General features: G+C 37.8%; 1 protein-coding gene across 16 annotated transcripts in view; it reads left to right on the top strand.

Moving 5' to 3' along the window:
- The window catches only part of MLIP (muscular LMNA interacting protein), a 101,839-nt gene that overhangs the window by 48,019 nt on the left and 36,704 nt on the right, over positions 1–17,116 (top strand). For 14 of the 16 annotated variants that reach the window (XM_085056643.1, XM_085056641.1, XM_085056645.1 and 11 more), the window contains exons 4-5: positions 1,786–3,414; positions 8,754–8,825. In XM_085056643.1, the coding sequence (XP_084912769.1) occupies positions 1,786–3,414; positions 8,754–8,825 (1,701 nt within the window). The remainder of the gene's footprint in view (positions 1–1,785; positions 3,415–8,753; positions 8,826–17,116) is intronic. The other 2 variants (XM_085056631.1, XM_085056636.1) reach the window with 2 other exon arrangements.

Genomic DNA, 17,116 nt, shown 5'->3' with positions numbered 1-17,116 from the left:
ATTACCATTCTGGTTTTTAACCTCTTAAATAATTTTATCTTTCATGACATATTTAATAACAATTTTTCATAATTAATACATACTGGTAAATTATTCTCAGTTTCCAGTATTTTTGCTTCTTCTTAATTAGCAGCTTTTCCAGCAAGTCATAATTTCTCAATCCAATAAAATATATATACAATGATATTAAAAGTAATAATTTTTATTTTCCAGGATTTGCCCTGTATGGATCCATTGACTTTCCACTTTGAAATGTGACACCTTAACACATCTATAAAATGAGGGGGAGTTGGTGTGGTTATGAAGGCATTCAGATGTTTTGTGTTTACTCTTATAAATCAAAGCATTGACCTGGCTTTCCTGAAGTTACCTTATACAGAAACAGTCTTTGGTCTAAAAGGCTTGCTATTTGCATGGTACCATTAACAGGAAGAACTCACTGATTTAAAGTTATAAGGGCTACTAGGGTTTTGAAGTTTTTGTTTAGCCCATATTTAAGCACAGTTTACACCTTGAAAGCCTCTAAGTCTTGCTCTTCTCCTACAGCTTCTTCCAGCATGTGGTCTCACATGAAATTACTCAATTTGTTCTTATTTTTGTTTTGTGATGTATCAATACTCTAATACATAATAATAAATCATCATAATTCCTCTCTATTATGGGTAAGACATTTGTTATAAAAATATAATTCATAGACTGAGCCACAGCCACACACAAGTCATGTGTGGAAAATTAAGGATGTAATTGTCTTTTATAGAGCTACATAATCTTTTCAGGGTATCCAACAGTAGTTAAATAGGTATTCCTATATTTCTATCAAGTTTAATGAAATTAGAGTCAATTTCCCTGCTTTTAAATTGCTCAGTCAAATGTTAGGTGACAACTTGTATCATTTTGGTTTTACAGTTGACTTAACTTACTATTTCTTATTGATATGTTTTATTCATATTGTGTATACCTCAATTTTTAATTTCAGCATTATAATAACTTGGAAGATTTTGAGAGAATTTCTTTCTTTAGAAGCATGAAACTGTATAAAAGGTTGATAATGTACTTGTATGCTCTAATTAGTTTTGACAAATCCTAATTAGAAGAGACCCAAGAAAAAAGACAGTCATGAAAGAGCTCATTACTGTTTTATTAGTGTATCGAAAGACTGTGGAGAAGGAGATAAGGACTCTTACATGCCGGCAAACTGTCAAATGCACTGCTCTGTAAATGACAGGAAAAGTGAAAAGCAAACTGGATGTCTGATTTAAGTAGTTCCAAGCAAATTTCTCATTCTGATATCACAGTGCTGCAGAAGGGGCTGTTTACTGAATGAGAGAAAGAGCACTTGACTTGAATCTTATTTGCAGAAAGGCTGCTTTCCACTGAACTGGTAAAGTGAGATGGGACACTATTGCAATTTTCTTACCTTCCATTGTGTTTGGGTAATGTGGATGATGGCATCACATGATTCCAGACACGCAAGGCACAACTGTCTTGGGTTTTACGTAAAATGAAAAATACTGTAGCCTTGAACCTTGTTTATATCAACAAAACTGAGGTGTCATAAATCCAAAGTAACACATAGCTTATCTGTCTCAGTCACCTCCCCACGAGAACCTTATCCATCAGGCTGTACGTCCAAGTTTAAAACAGCCCTATGCTTTTAATCCACACAGCAGCACTAATGGAAACTCTATATGCATGACCACAGGACTGAAATGTGGGGTGTTTAACAGTTCCACAGGTTCCACCTATATTAACCATTCTGTTGTTTTGTTTTTTTTTTCCCTCCAGTTAATTTCTACTCTTTCCACCTCTGATCATCTTTCCTCTAAACCACCTGCTCTCCACTTAATTTCTCCAATTAATCAGAAAATAGCTTGTGATGCCATGGTTAACATGAATCAAGCCTCTTCGCTGGAAGATTCCTGTAACAACTGGCAGTCAGCAACCAGGTTTTCTAAGCAAGACTCATCTCTCTACTTTCAGTCTGCTTCCCATAGTTCACCTCCCTCAATGTCTAAACTATCTGCTTCTGCATCAAAGAGTTGGTACTCCACTCCTCAATTGTCTGATAACCTACAAACACCAAGTCTCTATACTCCTGGCTGTGTTTGCAAAATGGGAGTCTTCACCACATCCTCTGTTCCAGCAAGGAGTCCAAGTCTTTCCCCCAATCCTCCATGTTCAACTGAAATTCAAGGATCTTTAGCTCAGTCTGTATTGCCCAGTTCTTCCAAAAGATTGAATGCTCTGTCTCCTCTCCCTGTAAATATAACAACACATTCATTATCTCCTAGCCCTAAACCTTTGTCTCCACCCTCTCTTTACGGGTCCTCTTTGACCCTATGTAGTATAAATGAGCCTTGCACACAAACATTATTTAGAGTAAACTCAGCTAAGTCAGGAGTCAAATCCCCTCTGCCAACCAGGCTGACTCTCTTAACTGCTGTTTTGAGATCAGGCTCCTCTCGGCAGAGACCACTTTCTCCTGCTTCTTGTCCCACATTTTCCCCTAGCTCCCTTAGTTCCTCAACACTCGCAATAGATCAGAAGTTCAAAACAACTCCCCCAACCCCAAAGAAATCTGTTTCAAGCCCTCCTATAAGGCCAGATTCTCCCAGCAAAGAGGATTATTGGCTTTCAGGATGGGCTCAGCATCTGCCTTTAACTTCCAAGCCTCATCCCACCCCTCAAGCGAGGTCCCTTTCTCCTAGAGAGCACCTTCCAGTTCGAACACTTTCTCCTGACTCCCGAAGTTCTTTGTCATCCCCTGTGTCCTCCCACAGAAGATCAGTTGCCTCTCCAGATTTGCAGTCTGCAGTGCCTCCTCCTTGTACCCAAGCTCCCTCTTCCTTAGCATACCCCAGCTCTCCTTCTCCAGAAGGGCTGGGCCATGCTGCCTCCAGGTCCCAAGCACCTCAGAAATCTCAGAGAGTACACACTTACTCACCCATCTTTACTTGCCGTTCATATCCTTTGCTTTCTTCTACCAGTCTTAGTGGTGCATTTTCTCCTGCCCTAGAAAAACACCCATCTCCTTCCCCAAGTCTTTTGCACTCACCTTCTAGATCTAAAACAAATTCATCCCAAACATCTCTTCAGGAGATCAGTGCCTCCTCTCCTACCCCTTCTAGTGTCTCAAAGCAGTGGTCTCTCCCGCAGCCTCACTCTGCCCCACTGGTTCCACAGACTGGTAATATTAATTCCCATCCACCGCAATTTAATTCTCCATTGGTGCAAGCAAATTATAGGTCTAATTCCTCCTCTCCAAGACCTGAGCAATCTGCCACCTCATCGGTGTTAAAGTGCAGATCTTCCATCTCAGACAAGTCACCAGGCACACTGCCATCAAGACCCAGAGAGCTGGCTTCACCACAGTCTTTTTCCCTGCCTCCTGACCATGAAAACATCAAACCCAAGGTACTCTTGGTGCATGCTTATTTTATAGTAGTTCTTTGTCCCTGTAGGAAAAAAAATAACACCCATATTGGAGAATACTAGTAAAATAAATGGGATGTGGAAAAAATGTGGAAAAGGAACAGGTTTTGTATTGATAGTGAAGTGATACTGATTTCCTACCCTTCAAATTGCTAACAATGTGTTCTGTGTTATGGAGAAGATGCTGTATGAATCCTTTAGCATAAAAAAGAAGATACTTTATTCATGAGTGGGAAGATTTATTACTAAAAATGGATTCGTGTAAAGTGGCTCTCATATACATTTGGTACATTTATTTCGGAAGCTCACCTAAAACCCTGGTGTGTCAAAAATCAACCATGAAGCATGTTGTATTCATCCCATTCTAAAGCAAATCCACATGTTCCCAGGGAAAGTAATAGAAGTATGGTGATCTTAGGTGTGGGGCTGAGCCAGAAGCAGTTTAATTTGATTGATGTGAAGTGGCTGTTCCAGTGATGTGATTCCCAAGTACCTCATCCTGCCCATCCTCCTCACTTCCCAGGAGGCTTTCCTCACCCCAGCTACCCTGGGACCAGCCCAGGGGCACAGCTTAGCTCAGCGTGAGCAGAGACTCTGTGGCCAAGGGCCAGCAAGGGAAGACAAGGACAGTCTCCTGCTTCTTCCCTTTCTTTTGTACTCCTCTGATCTTTGGTACTTCCCTGATCTTGTTGTGCTAGACAGAAGATGAGAGGGAAAAAAAAGCCAGGCTTCCTACAACATGATCTACTGCAAATACAAAAGTCTCACACTTGGCAGATTAGCCATGCTCCTGCTGTTTGTCATCTCCCCAAAGGCAGGAGAGGCATTGCAGAGTGAGAATGAGCAATGATGGCAATTGCTGCAGGAGGGCTTGGGAACCAGTCACACTTTAGATTTAAAGTTGTTTCTCAAGAATGGGCAAATAAGGGAAGGATATCCAAAAACATGCAGCACATAGGTGAAAACAAGAGGAACTGCTATGCAAAAAGGAAGAGTAAGTTGCAGAAGGCATCAGACCTGCAGGAGGCTTTCAAACCTCTTTCACCTTATTTTTTGCACTCTGTGCTTCCCTTGTGCTGAGCGCTGTCCATATCTGAGCTCTGCCCATCACAGACAGTCTATCATAGTTTATTGATTTGCTCACAGCACAAAATTACAGTCTTGCCAGCTAGATCAAGTTGTGTCAGATGCGTTCCTAACAGCTTGGCCATGGCAGGGGTGACTTGAAAATGTTGATTGAAAATGAGAGTTTAAAATCAGCACAAAGTAGCAATTGTCATGAATGGTTCTTTTAAAAACCAAACAAGCCAAGGGGAACCATTGTGTCTAGCAGAGCTGTGCAGTGTTGTTACACCTTGTCAGTACTCTTTAGTGAAACAAAAAGAGATATGAAATTGTAGAGATTCCAAGAAAAAGCGCCTGAGACAAAACTGGAAGGCATGACTGAGCATGCAGATTGCAAAACAGTTGCAGCTCCTGCTAGTTTGTATATTGAGCATTGCGAGGTCTCTGGCAGTAAGGAAATTGTCTGCTTGTGACACAGAGCTATTGCCTGCATTTATATTTGCAGAGGTTATTATGCTCTTTCTGTCTTTCCTACTGTCCCTTTTCCTACTAATTAGGCTTTATCATGCAATATGGTGGCATGTGTGAAATTGCCCCACCATCTCATGGAGACCAGGAGAGTGTCCATCAGTGTGATGGACTTGGACCACTCATCTGGTGTAATTTTTGATCAAGTAGACAAAGCTGACTCAGCTGGATATTTGGAAGACCTAAAATATCTAATTACCTAAAATAAAACATAACACAGCTGGGTGTTCAGTGCAGGAAAGATCTGTCATGGCTTTAAAATGTGAGTCTGAGACTTCATCTTCAGTTAATTATACCATGCATTCAACACCTCCTGCTCTCACTTATTTCCATCCCTAGATTATGGCATAGCTCAGTGAACATTGCTGATGTGTTAATGGTAGCAGGCTGTCCAATAACACTCCAGCCTCAAATCTCAGTATATTTCCAGAGAAAAGAAAAGTTTTGAGGAGAGACAACTTTAACATCCTAAGCAGCATTTAAGTTTCTTTAGTACTAATCAGCTCAACTTTAGAACTCGACAAAAAGCAGATTGCTTCATCTGACAACTGTTGATGCATGACAAAATCTTTTCATGTATGAATACGCTGAGTGAACATCAAAGGAAAGCCACAGGATCTAGAAGTGCTTGTCTTTAGCCTGTGTAATATGGCATGTGTAATTTTTCAACCTTAATATTGCTTCAACAGTTGTTGCAGCAACATTAGGACACGTATTAAACCAATATCTATTAAACCAGAATTCGGACATGCACCAATTAATGCAAATCAAAGTACAACCTGTCAGTTTGATTAACTGTTTGTGTATGTATATATAAGCATGTGCTTTGCCATAGTTTATATTTGTTAATGATTTAAAAATAGGAATTTTTTGCAAAGTGAATATAAACATAAATCCACAGATCAGTGTGAAGTGTGAGCTGTGGGTGACCACAGGAAGTAAAAGCCTTCTCCCTGGCCTTTGTAGATACTTTGATAGTGTCCTCATGGACCTAATAGAGGAAAATGGACAGTAAAATGGAGTAGGGACTGATAAATTTCTGGTTCTGGAGGGAACAGTTGTTAGAATAACAACTTCTCACTTTCTGGATTGAAAAAACTTTGTAGTGGTTTCATGCACTATCATTTTTAGATTTTTTTTTTGATTTTCCCTGTTTGAATGTAGCTCAGGAATGCATATAGGTCTACCCAAAACAGTTGGGGAACAAACTGACTTTAGCAACATGGAACCCAGCTCAGCTGCAAACCCTACCATAAAGCAGGAGAGATATTTATGAGGAGTTCTGTGTTACCATGGTTGGTCACTGATTTCAAGCCTTCAAAGCATGTGTCTAGCACATTTTACAATGCACTGTGGGTGTCTTAGGTGATCATTTGAACAAGAAAATTAGGACATTTTCCCCCAAACTCCCCAGACTAACATTTGCCCAAGCTCTGATGTTGGAGTTGGTTTGCTTTTGTCTGTAGAATTGTCTGCAGACCTAACTGTCCATGGCTGTTTAAAATTACTGCTAGATTCTTAGGAAGCAGATTATTAAATGAAAAAATAATTTTAAGTGATGTAAAATAATGCATAAAGAAACATTTATTTAGATGAGAAACTGAATTAAAGACTTTCCACTCATCTCAGACCTGCAAAATAGCCTGTTGCTCAGAGGTCCTACAGGATCTGGCAGTCATGAATGACATGAAAGCAGTATAGAAACTTTTACATTTTAACAGTCTTTGTTTAGTTAATATGTTTTGTTTTTTTTTAGTTTAAAGTGATCATAGTATTCTTTTCATATATAATGCTCATTTCATTGTGTGTAAAAGCTTATGGGCTAGTGAAGATGTACTTCATGTATTTCACATGTTCAATACCACAATTTTTTTAGTTGAATATTAGCTATAATCAAACAAGGATGCATTTTGTGAATATGGCTATTTTAATATTTGGAATTTGGTCTTCCATCTCAGTGAGCAGTACTTTTATGTCTTATGCATATAGATTTTGTATATACATAACTATATCTGTGAAGCTATGCAGTGTCGCTGTCTAAATGTTCAAAGGGCAGGATTCAACTCACATGACTTCTGACATTTGAAAGTTACATATCCAAGCACAACTTAGGGGATTCTATTACAGCTAATGGAGAGAATATGGGGTGTTTGGAAGAGATTTTATTTTACCTTTCTAGTTGCCTGCTTTGGGATGAGATTAGTTCTGTAGAAATGCCTATGGTTATAAAAAATATAAGTTTTGACTGAAGAACCTGAATGGTAGACATCCAAATTGGAATCACTAAATCTGATATGAATTACTATCCATGCTCCATTGTCCTTCCCACCAAAAACATTCAACATGATTGCTGTGCTTAGTGACTTCTTCAATGACTCATTCTCCAGCTTCTGACTGAGTGCAGTCAAAAATAAACAATATTATGTATAGAAGAATTAAAAGGTTGTGTCCTAGGTTATTTCAAGATAGGTGTGCAGATAAGTTTCTTATCTGAGTTAAATTTTTTCCCACTCTGCTGTCATCAAGACTTTTAGTAGATGTAAAGAAAATAAAGAGATAACAAAAAAAGACCCTAAGTACAACATGCTGTTTCAGACTGTTATCTCATAATCACCAGTATTTACTGTTGTAGGTAATGGTACATTAAAAAACCTGACCTGATTAACAGTTTTTTTCTGGCTGACTATCACAGAAATAATTAATCACTAACTTAAAAATCTATTCTTGTATGAATTTTTGGGGTTTTTTTGTTAGATTGTTGCCTAAAAGTGAACAATGTGGCAAGTATCTATTTAATAATAATAATAAAAATAATAATAATCAGCAGACATGTGATTGAGAATCCTAGCTCTTGAACTCATGTAACTATAGAAGCATCTTGTCAATCTTTTAAAAATTACTGAATTCAGCCTCTGTATTTGCAAAGAAAATGTGAACAATATGGTTTGCAAAGAGTTAAAAATAACTGGGCAAATTAATATAGTCTAAAATATAAATTATTTGAAAATAATAATTTTTAAGGTTGATCTTAGAATTTTTGTACTCAAACCCATGCATTTTGTATGGTTTAGATTGCCAGTTCTGTAAGCTTTGTTAGAATGTAAAAGTTTCTATACTTATTTTGTTTGGGTAGTAGAGTTTTTTATTCAGAAGATGAAAAGCTGCATCAAGATTTAAATGATCTATCCAATCACACAAGCAATTTAGCATTTAAGAATCATAATCAGTCTCATGAGAGCCAATCACAGAAATCCATCAGATTCGTGGTTCAGGATCACACCACTCAGCAACAGTTGTTGAGGTGGATGTACTGATAGAAGTAGCTGAGCATTTTTCACATCAAATCACAAGAAAACTTGGGAAAAACATAAAGTCTCTCCTGATATTCATTTAAGGGTGGTAGTCAGCAGAAAGTGGTTAAACTTTCTTTGGAAGCTGCAAGGTAAACTTACTACTATAAGGTAGAGGGAATTTGCTTTGTCCTACTTAATTCCTAAGAAAAAAACCCATGTACATTACAGGACTTTAAAATCTTGACAGAAACACTAGATTTTCTTTAAGAAATAGCTTTTCTAGGAAATACATAGGCATTGTTTTGTTGCAACGTGTCTGCAAGATGATTGGAATTGTCTTTCATTCTGTCATACCTTTCCCCTCTCCTCCCTCTCTCTCTCCCCCTCTTCTACCTTGTTTTACTTCTCTTCCTGCTTTCTGGTTTACCCTTTTAGCAGTACAAGATCAAGACAAGCTACAAGGCATTTGCAGCAATCCCTACAAACACATTGCTTATGGAACAGAAGGTTAGTGTTTGCTCAGAGACATGGGCATTGCATTGTATATTTTGGACCATTCCACGTTACCTACAAATTCTGACATTTCTGTTGGGGGATACTGCAGAATGTAAATTCTGGGAACTAAGTACTCAGGGCTATAATTCCAGCCATTTTTCAGGGTCAACCACTTTCCACTGATGATCAAAGAACTTTGCTAATCTGAATTTCTGAAAATCAATTTACTATAAAAAGGAAAAAAAATCCCAATATCCTAAAGGAAGTGTGTTTTATGGCAACATCGCAAAATCTGGTTTGTTATTGGACAGTGTCTGGGGCACTGCTGTTCTGGGACCTGATAATCAGTAGATCTTGGTCAGTTAATGATTATTGGACACCTGTGCTTTATACCCGTAAATGTAACATCCCAAAATATGCAAATTTGACTAGCTGTATTGTTAAACTGTGAGAACCATCCAGGCCATTGTTGTGACCTCTGTTAACTTCCATTCTTCCTGAGCACTTTAATAGCTAGCCAGTGGGCCATTCCCAGTATGTAGTTTGAGGTAAGATTTTCTGCAGGACAGGCAGATAGATCCAAACTCCAGACTTCAGTGCACTGATTTACTACCAAAGTCACAGCCAACAAAATCTGGGCTTTATAGTCATTATTGGGATAAGGCAACTTTGAAAGTCATTTGAAAATTTAAGTTTTGCGTGATGGGTTCAAAATACCCATGGATGTTTATTTTTAAATTATTTTTCCCAAATTAGTTTTGCTCAAAAAATAGCTAGGTTTAACAAAAATTTTATCTGATGATCAATGACCTAAGTGTCTTACATGTTTAAATAAATGCTTAATCATGCTAACATCCAGTTTGTAGATTTATCAGAAGAAGCTTTCTGTTCAGGACCTAGTTGAGGAACTTAGCCTCTGATTAATTTCCTTAAGATAAAGCATTCCTGACTACACATCTAAATATTTATTCACATATACAGCTCAGTTGATTTCAGTAGTGGTTGGCAAGCCTAAAATTACTGGAGAGATTGAACTTAGCTGTGTATAAAATGTAAAGTTGATAATTTTTTCCTTGAAATAATAATGATTGTGGTCTAGTAATTATCAGTTAACTGCTATAAATCAGGATTTTTTTTGGAAAAAGAAGAGACATTCCTTTCTTTTCCAATGTTCTTTTAATCTGGAATGATTTTTTAAATAATTTGCATAAAACCTGATCCTTCCCTTACTTTAATCTTGAATGAACTAATAAAGGTTATGTTTGCTTTAGCTTGCAATGTGGTGCAATAGAAATGGCTCTGTAAAGGAAAATAGCAGATGCAGGAGATTCTACACCCCTACAGAATGTGTTTTGGGAGGGTTTTGTTTGAGAGAGCCTGTTAGCGGGTGGAAGAATGTGGTGGACTCCTGAAGTGCCACTTCATGGTTGACTTCAGCTGAAAGGCACTGTTTGTGCACTCAGACTGCACCACTCTGCAAAGCAAGCCAGGTAGGTGACTGAGCAGGGGATTCACTCTAAGATCACACTCCTTATGTGAACTAGTGGGCTAATGTCAGCTGTCTGATCACACTTTTTCAGAAGAAAATGAGTTTATTTTGATGGTCTTGCTGGTGCTCTCTGGGGCACTGACTCACAACCTGCATGTTACTTATCCCCAGTACATAAAACTGAATCGTGCAATCTAATGCCAACATCTGGAAAAAGTAATGACTCAAAAGATATCTGTGTTTAGATAGACTTTTGGTTATCCTCTGATTTATTGAAAATCTTAGCGTTGGTGTATCTATCCTTCAGTAGTGAAAGCAGTCATGTAGTACTAATAAGAAATCAATTCTCTGCTATAGGATTTGCCTTCAGGAGAGACTCTTGACTAATTAACTTTGTAAAGTGTATGTTTCAGCATTGCTTGAGTACATGCTTTCTCCCATCTTGGGAATTATGGCTAACAATCTCCTATTGATCTGCAGCAGCAGCTAATTGTAGTGCTCCTAAGCTAGTCCTGTTGTGTTAGCTGATAAGAGTTTAGAGAACCGTTCTTGTGAGAATGCATGAAGTAGTCACATGGCACACTTGGGCCCCGTTGTACTAAGCCTTAATATCCAAGTATTCCCCTAAAAAATGTTGGGTGGGGAACCCATGATACATTCTAGCTCAATGACAATAATTACTTTCTTCCCATTTTATGCAAAGCATGTTATGAACAGCATTAAAAAGAAAATTTAAGACAATAAGATTTTAACTGCATAAATGATGTTTTATTAACATTAAAATAATGGTTATGTGGTTAGGAATACAATATTTTTTTAGGATACATTTTTTAGCCGAAAGTAATAAAAAACTGTTTTGCTATGTGAATTAATTAGAAATGCACATTGTCAGAAGTCAACTTTTTCCAACTGTGTGAATTATATTACTTAATTTAAGTGGTCATGAAAAAATAAAATCATTCAGAATTATGTTGTGGGTTATCTTAGTAACAATTCATGTGCAGTATTAATTAGAACCCATGACAGAAAACTGCCACTGATGTGCTATGTAGGGTGCAATGATTTGTCTGCCTCTCAATTGTCTCCTCGTGTCTAATATTCTTTCTCAATTCTTTTTCATGTTCTTTTGTGTTTATGTAGATGCTTTAATTTAAACCAGCATTTTTCAGCTTCTGCTTATGAAACAATCAGGCTGTCATCATCCTTATGTTTTTTCTAGAACATGTTCTTCTTATCCTCCAGTACTCTTACTCAAAGAGAGTTGTTCAAATATGTGCCCACTGGTAGATAAGAAAAGGTTTATTGACAATGTATGTGTATACTTTGAGTGACCCAGAAGCATCTTAATCTCATCAAATCTCCTCACTGGCGTACTCCTCAGCAGTTTGAGTTTGTATGAACCTGATGTTTCTACATCACCTGCTCTCTGCTCAGAAAAAGCCTTATCCAGGATATCTTTTTGAAGACTGGACTGTAACTTCCTTCACAGCCAGAAGACCAAACTTGTTCTTAAGGGACTTATCCTCAGTATGGTCAGGCTCTGTCAGGGAGAAGTGAGAGTGGGTTGCCCCACAGGGAAGGTGAGTCAGGAGCTGAGATGGCAGCAAAGATGGCAGGGCAATGTTCTCATCAGTAAGAGCACAGCTCCACAGTGCCTGAGCAAGGATGGCAGAAATGCTAACAATGAGTTGGTGGTAACCAGGGTCAGTCAGCAGTGCCATCACAGCCACACCAATTCAGAGCTATGAGGTAGATTCACAGACTGTGATACTGAACTTGCCAGCCCAGCTGATGATAGGATCCTCTGGCCAGAAGAGGAAGCTGAACAAATTTAATGCAGGCATAAGGAAAAAATTTGACAGAAAGAATTAATTAACCATTAGAAAAAATTGCTGGAGGCTGAAATATGGTCTTTGTCACAGAAACTGAAAAATCAAGACAGGACACTTTTCTGGCCCCTCATATAGTAATTCCAGGTAGTCTTGTGGTTTAAAGGAGTCAGACTAGGTGAGCACTGTCATTCCTTCTGGCCTTATTAATGTTGAGATGGTGAATCACCCCTCTGCAGACACTCACTCTTGTGTAGGTTCTACAATTAAATGGATGTGATCACAGTCTACTTCAAAATTCCATTGCTACTTGGGTATTATTTAAAAAGAAATGTGTCTACTATTTAGAGGTTGTATTTATCAAATATCTACTAGAATGTCTTTCAGTCAAAATAGATAGATGAAGAGCTTATTTCCAGGAGCTACAGAAAAATTCATAATTTTAAATACCTCATGTTAAGAAAGAAAGGCAATAACTTGTGCAGTTGTAGAGTAATAAAAGAGCTTGTTTGTCTGGAATAAAAACCAAATGTGCCAATGTAGGAGCACCCTACAAGCTCCCTCTTTCACGGGCCTTGAAAGTAGACAGTCTTATAAAACAGCTCCAACTTCACCTTCAGGATTATGTAAAATTTGAGATGTAACCCAAAAACTGTTGTAGGCCTTGGATTTACAGACCAAAAAAATCTTCCCTTAACAATTCAGTGGTCTTTGGTCTACAGCAAGGTCTATGCAGGGGAGTCTGTGTTTGCTGTATTTGTCCAGCAACACATCCCCTCTACATGCGGGTTGGGGTGAATTTCCCTCATCTGGGTATTGCTTATGGGAAGGAAACAGGCATACAGACTTGGTGCTGCAATTGTTCTGCTCAGACTACCCTCAACCTGAACTGGGGATGAAGTATGGCACACATTTTACAACCCAGGATGGGAAATATGTCATTAAAAACACCTGCTACACAGATGAGACATCCCACACTTACCAAGTCTTCTGAAAAACACTAGCTGTAACTGGCTATGGATAGCAGAGGTGCAAATGTTGACTTGTCTGGATTGTGGTTATCAACTGGTTACAAGTAGACAACAATCATTTCAATTCTAAATAAGTGTAGAAAAAGTAAAATAAGTCTTTCCATATTTTGCTACACTTCTTGGAAAACTCCAAAGACCAGGTAATAGCATCCCATTACCTATAAAAACAGAAGTTAGGCAGAGCAGCATCTTCTCCTTTTGGAAGGAAAAAAAAGAAGATATTTTCCTCTGCATACAGAAGGAAAAAGAGGGTATATTGGGTTTTGGGTTTGGTTGGCTTGTTTTTATATATATATATATTTTTTTTAATGAAAATAGAGAAATGCAACTGAGGAAATATGGCAGTGTTCAGCTACATTGAAGACCCAACTTTAAGTTTTTGCCTTTAGGAAACTCTTACTTATTGTACTATCAAAAATCCATTGCTATAGGAATTGATCATGGCAAATGCAGATCCAGGTCACTTGAAATCATACTGCAGGAAGCTGGAAGCCAATTTTTCTCACTCTCAAATGATTGACCTAATTTCTGGACAATTGGCTATTATCAGGCATGTCAGGACTTTCTGGACCTGGAAAGCATTTTTGACAAGACTTTGTTGAGAATATTTTGATTAAAATGTATTTTAGTTTTTCCCAAATATTTCTGGTGTGCACTTACTAGCTGAATTTATTGCATCCAGATTATATGTTCACATCAAAGTGTTTCTCAAGGCTAGAAATAAATACCTCATGTTAAGAAAGAGAGTCAATAATTTGTGCAGTTTGTAGGACTAAATAAAATACCTAGTTTGTCTGTAATAATAATCAAATGTGCCAATGTAGGAGCAGCCTATGAGCTCCCTCTTTTGTTCATGGGCCTTGCAGTTTTCAGTATTAATTATTTTATAAGACAGAAAACAATCTGTTTTATAATCTAAGTAAAATTTTCAGTACAATCCCAAGAGTCTTCAAGAAATAAGTTAAAGGAATCAATGGTATGTGAAGCTCCATTATACAGTGGGATTATTTTGCGTGTGCTGAGGTCTTAGGAAAAGATAGTGATGGGAAAAATATGCTCAGTCCAGGGTTTTCACAATACAGTAAGAAGAAAGCTATGTCAGATCTAGGTCACAAAATTCATTTTTTCTCTTTCTATTGATGCAGTCCACTGATGAATGAAATAATGTTCTATATTTCCTATATGCTGCCAAGACCTTTTATTTTTCTAAAAAGTGCAGGAGATTGTGTTTGGATCATTTACCATTTACCCTTTCAGCTTTGATACAGTTTTAGCAATAAAAAAGGAAGAAAGAGGAGGGAAGGGTTCTAGTCATCAGTGATGTCAATGGCATATATGCATCACACACCCAAAGGTGCCTTTTTCAAGAAAAAAAATTAGTGATTCAGGAACTGGTTATTTCATTTAAATTACTTGACATTTTCATCATCTAAATTACAATTTTCTTTTAAATTGTGGTACCACTGTTGTTTCATATATAATCAGAAATTTGAATGTCTAAATAAGAATGTTCCACTTCGAATATCGTTAGACCATCAGCACAGGAAGTGAATCTTGAATGCTGTTGATAGCGCTAATCAGCAGTATGTGGATAGCACTACTGCTTCAAATTAATCATAACATTGTTGCATGATAACACCAGTAATTTTGAAAAAAAAACTAGTTGTACATTTTAATCTCAAATATTTTCTATGTGGAAACATGAAAAAAAAAGGAAGGCACGCTGGAAAAAAAATTGAGATGTGTTTTGAACAGCTAGCAGATTAAACAGGACCATTTATCTTTGTAGAGGTGATAAGGATAGTTATAGAAAATATAGTTTCCTGTTTCTTCTCGTTCTTTGGAGGACCCAGCCATTCAAATAAGAAAATATGAAAAATAAGGAAAAGAAAAAAGAATTAAAGGGATGAAACAATTAAAGAAATTAGATTCATCAGTTTGAAGATTAAAATTTGCTTTTCCCAAAGATCCAGAAAGGGAGAAAGGGAGAACACCGCAGCTTTATCCAGTGTGGCTCCTGCATGATGGTTGTATCTCAGTGGGACTGTGGAGGACACAGACTTTGGTGCTGTGCTAACCTGAATTCCTTAGTCACTGAAGCCTCCGAAATGGAAATATATTTGGGAACTCAGTTTTTACTGAAACAGATAGATGTTTGGTTCTTAAGTTAACCAGTCTTGGTTCTGGAGAGAGACTTTTGGATGTAGCTGTAATGCCTCTAGGAAGATTCCCCCAAATTTTCAGGGTGGTTGTTTCTGACCCTTGCTTGTGTTCACCCACTATTCTGGTGAAGTGAATATGAAACAGAAACATAGTTTTTTTCTTAACAATTCCTTTATTATGTTCATTATCTTACTGATTTCTTGGGGGTTTGGAAAAGCTTGTGTATTTCCCTGTTCCAAACCCATGATTGATTAAAATTTTTCCTTTTTCCTAACTCACGTTAAGACTCATCATCCCTCCACAACAGGCTGCTTTGTCAATCCTGACCCTAATAAGTACTGAAATGACTCTTCTACTAAATTTCACTGCTTCATTTCAAGTTTACCAGAAGGATGCAATCTTGGCCGAAGTCGAACCAGGGCCGCTGTTCTTGAGTGCAATGCTGAGCTCTCCTTAGTTGAGTCCTCCTCTTTGACAGGACTGTCTGTTGGGCTTTTGGAAACTTTAGCTGGGTAACAATGATGAGACTGCAGAGATGAGAAAGAGTATCTATCTTTTCATGCTCTGTCTTGAGATAAGATTACATTAATTTCTGCATGTCAAAGTGAATCACATTTACTTTTTTACCTTTTGAACTGCAACTACTGTAAGGTAACACAATTGTCATGAGATGGAGAGGAAGGAAGAAGTGTTTGGAAAGCAACTACTTTTATTCTAGTAGAAGACATGGTGTTCCATAAATGTGCTTTTGTGCAAGATCATTTTTGGATGGTGTTAGAAATAGTAATAAATAATACTAAAAGTAAATTTTCACTTAGCACAAATATGTGCTGCCAGTAGCTGGACAAGGAAAGAAATCAAATGTACTCAGCAAAATAAAACTCAGAAATAAGGATGTGTTTTTTATTTTTTATTTTTTAAAGATTCTGACAATTCCCTCACATCTGAACATATGTCTTCTGTATTTGGCAGCCCTCATATCCACCTCACTGGGACCAGTCCGTTCCCACAGAATCCCACATGCATGAAAAAGGGCTTTACTGGAATGCTCTTTTCTTCTCTTATACTTTTTTCTAATAACTAAAAAAGTGAAACCTTAAAAAAACATAATGTGTTAAACAAAAAATCTCCACAAACCCTGCAGTTCCCTTCCCTGTAGTCCAGCTTCACACACCAGCAGGCTTCCAGAGTAATTTTTGGTCTCAGCATGGTGTCTATTTGAAAATCACTTCAAAGCAAAAATGGGTGAGGGCAGGGAGAATGTGCTTCACAGATGCTGGATGAAGATGAAAAGGGAACTGAGCAGTGGATTTTGGCTTTTGAGGATGTTTTGTGACCCTTATAAAGTGAAGGGATCAGCAAACTGATTTCTACTGTTCTCAAACCTGCTCCAAGTAAGAAAGTGAGAGGTATATCCAAACAGAAGAAGCTTGTGTTTTGTTTTGGAGAGATTGCATACCTCCTTAGTGTCAGATCACATATATATTATAGAACATATTTTGCTTCATACATTTCTGATTTCAGGCTAAAACCCCAGAATGTCAAAAACCATTTTTGTTGCAAGGTGAAATCACCATCCTCTTTATTCAGGAGGCACCTTTTGCAGAAAACATCTACTGACGCAAAAAAAAGGCCTTCTGTGTGTTTGGGTCCCTGCCTTGTCCACCTGCTCACAGCTGGTGTCTCTCTGCTGGTATGCAGCAGGCAGCCCCCAACACCTCTGTGGCACACACAGTGCACACTCACTGTGTCACATTTACTGTGAAGGAGGGAGCATTGTTGGAGGAGATG

The sequence above is a fragment of the Lichenostomus cassidix genome, chromosome 3 (assembly GCF_008360975.1).
Source record: "Lichenostomus cassidix isolate B80296 chromosome 3, HeHo_3.0, whole genome shotgun sequence".
NCBI lineage: Eukaryota > Metazoa > Chordata > Aves > Passeriformes > Meliphagidae > Lichenostomus > Lichenostomus cassidix.
This window is presented reverse-complemented; position numbering and strand designations above follow the sequence as displayed.